Source organism: Carlito syrichta, unplaced genomic scaffold, assembly GCF_000164805.1.
Source record: "Carlito syrichta isolate Samal-C Ts95f unplaced genomic scaffold, Tarsius_syrichta-2.0.1 Scaffold315831, whole genome shotgun sequence".
Classification (NCBI taxonomy): Eukaryota; Metazoa; Chordata; class Mammalia; order Primates; family Tarsiidae; genus Carlito; species Carlito syrichta.
In genome coordinates this window covers 1,089,534-1,092,405 of record NW_007259927.1, presented here as the reverse complement: position 1 = coordinate 1,092,405, position 2,872 = coordinate 1,089,534, and the positions used below count along the sequence as shown (strand labels likewise).

General features: G+C 47.5%; 1 protein-coding gene across 1 annotated transcript in view; it reads right to left on the bottom strand.

The window, feature by feature from the left end:
- Positions 1 to 190, bottom strand: part of DSC3 (desmocollin 3) — a 60,209-nt gene extending 60,019 nt beyond the window's left edge. Inside the window, exon 1 of the mRNA XM_008073395.1 lies at positions 21 to 190. Coding sequence (XP_008071586.1) covers positions 21 to 89 — 69 coding nt within the window. The 5' untranslated portion in view covers positions 90 to 190. The remainder of the gene's footprint in view (positions 1 to 20) is intronic.
- Between the last annotated feature and the right edge of the window lie 2,682 nt (positions 191 to 2,872).

The following is a 2,872-nucleotide window of genomic DNA, read 5'->3' as shown; positions in this document are numbered from 1 at the left end:
GGGAGATCTCGGTGGCTCACCAAGAGGGTCAGCAGCAGCTGCCTGCAGAGGGCTCCGCGCGGGGAGCTCTGGGGCCCGGTGGCGGCCATCGGGGCACGGGGTAGGGGAAAGGGAAAGCGGGCGCCGGACAGGGGTGCCGGGAGCGAGCGATCGCTGAGGTGCTGGGCGCGGGAGGTACTGTCCCGCAGCTGCTCGTCTGGACGTCGCGTTGGCCTCTCTCAGGCTTGCCTGCCCGGGAGCGTCTTAGTTCCTGAAACCGGATTGGGTCCAGGAGACGCCGAGAGGCCCCTCCTTGTTATTTCTCAAGTTTTATCACTGCCAGCGCCGCCGGGAGCTGCCCGAACCTGCCCCTCGGTTCCCCAGCTGCCGTCGGGGCGTTCGCGCCCGGGAAAGCGGTCCCGGGCCCACCCTCTGCCGGCTCGCCCACGCCCCTTGTCTGCCCTGGGGCGCTGAAGCCCCGCCCCACCCGCCGCGCAGCCCTGGCCGCCCAGATGGTCCCTGCGCGTCCGTCTCCTGCGCGGCGCGGGCATCCCACTGCAGAGCCCCGGTCCGCCTGCAGGGATCCCTGCCCGAACACGGACCCTGCTGGGTGCCAGGAACACCCTTGTCGTTGGATCAGCGGATCCGCCCTTCACTTCTGAACAAACTCTGGGCAATGTCTTCGTGTTAGAACAAAAATGTATGGACTGCTGTATTCTCTCCCAATTTTAATAAAGATATAGGTGGCCAGGCGCGGTGGCTCAAGTCTGTAATCCCGGCACTTTGAGAGGCCCAGGTGAGGGGATTGCCTGGGCCCACGGGTTCCAGAACAGCCTGGGCAACTTGGTGAGGCCTCATCTCTACAGTAACTCTAAAAATTAGCCGGGTGTGGTAGTGTGTGCCTGTAGTTCCAGCTACTTGGAAGGCTGAGGCGGAAGGATCGCGGCGCCCAGCAGGTGGACGCTGGGGTGGCCGTGAGCGTGTCACTGCACTCCAGTCTGGACGATGGAGTGAGACTCCAACTCAAAAAGAAAGAAAGAAAGAAAGAAAGAAAAGACATAGTTTATAACACCAGGGGTAAGTTTCCTTATTTCTTTTTAAATTGAATATTATGTTCTCTAAGTTCTCACCAATTGGATTTGGGAGGAAATCCTTCTCAGGTATGTGTTGCCAGGCCTCAAAATCAATTCAAAAATTCCAAAGCTTAGACAGTCCAAATTCATTAGAAGAGCCTTGTACAAAAATGAATTATGGCCTTCATTCATTCCATTCTGGTCACCTCTAATAGATTCCTTGTCTAAGACATGTGTTCCCTAAAGTTTGAGGTTTCCCTAAACTCCTGAGTCTTGCCTCTCGGGACTCAAACACTGCAAAGTCAAGCTTCCTAGTGCAAATTTCTGAGGTACCATAGGCCCCTGTAAGTGGAGAACTCTATATGGAAGAGTCCTTCCAGTCTCAGAGAAAGTTCTCCAAACTTCATGCCAACATTTCAAAGCTCCCATCCTCCAAACCTTTGCCTCCACCATGGAAAGCTTCTCAAAGTCTCTTCCAGTCTCAGCCAGCCTTAGAAACACAAGTAGAGTAAGCTTTCCTGAAACTTGGATGAAAACAGGAGATGCTAACACCAATCTCTCTCTCTCCTCCACTTTAAATTCACTCACTGTTAGAGTGAAGGATTGAAGAATTACAGTGAAGTTGAGGTGTGAAGAAATTTTAGAGGGGAAATCGCACTCAGCTGAAGAAAGTTTCAAAGAAGCAGAGATAGTTGAAATAAGAACAACAGAAAAAAAGAAGAGTAGGGGAATATTCCAAAGAAATGCAACAGCCAACAGGACGTGAGAAGCCCTGGAAAGACTTGTGAGAGCTTCCCACATCAAGAAAGCAGAAAGGGGCTGGCTCAGAGTGGCTGCTGGATGGAAGAACACTTGTGGGTGGGAATCAGATTAGAAAGATGGCTCTGGACAAACCATGCCATTGAATTTGATCATGGAAGAAATGGAGAACCATCCATTCAATCCATTCAGTGTGTAAAAGGCCTACTAACTACTGTTACAGAGTTGTCACTTGGGATGAGTTTCTACATTATCTTTTTATTTTTTGTTTGTTTGTTTTTGAGTTGGAGTCTCACTCGGTTGCCCAGACTGGAGTGCAGTGGCCGCTCCCGGCCACCGCAGCCTCGCCTGCTGGGCTCCGGCGATCCTTCCGCCTCAGCCTTCCGAGTAGCCGGAATTACAGGCATGTGCTACCACGCCTGGCTGATTTGAGTTTCTACATTATTAATGAATCAGTTTATGCCCTTATATTGCTTTCCCTTAATGCACAGGAACTAAGTCTTTGATGTGTTGTTTAAATTGTAAGTATTCCAAGTTTTCCTATGCTTTCCTATTTATCTTCAGATTAACTAGAGTCTGACCTGATTATGACTACCTTCCAAGTTAATAAAACTATAAAATGGCTGTCCTTTGGTTGTTTGGCTGTGCTGTGTAATAGAGGTTATTGGTAAACCTACTGACTATATGTCAATTGTTCTGAGCTTCTATTTTTAGTCTCTACAAAATAGAAGTTGTAAAAATCTATTTCAGAAATACTGTAAGAAAGCATATTGGGGATAATTTTGATTTGTATTGCAAAATTCTAGGTGCGACATCAACACTAATGATAACTGAATGTAGTATTAATAACTACTTTGGAATTTCATGTTGTGTTATAGCATGTGCTTGTCCATCATGAGTATACTGGTAAGTCCTAATAAAGAACAATGCATTTTTATAATTTAAAAATGAATCTTTACAGGTACTTATAATTACAACATAAATAGGACTTGGAGATAAAATTATTTATTTCTTATATTAATTATAATTTAAAATAACTTTGTCCAAGATGTATTTGAGAT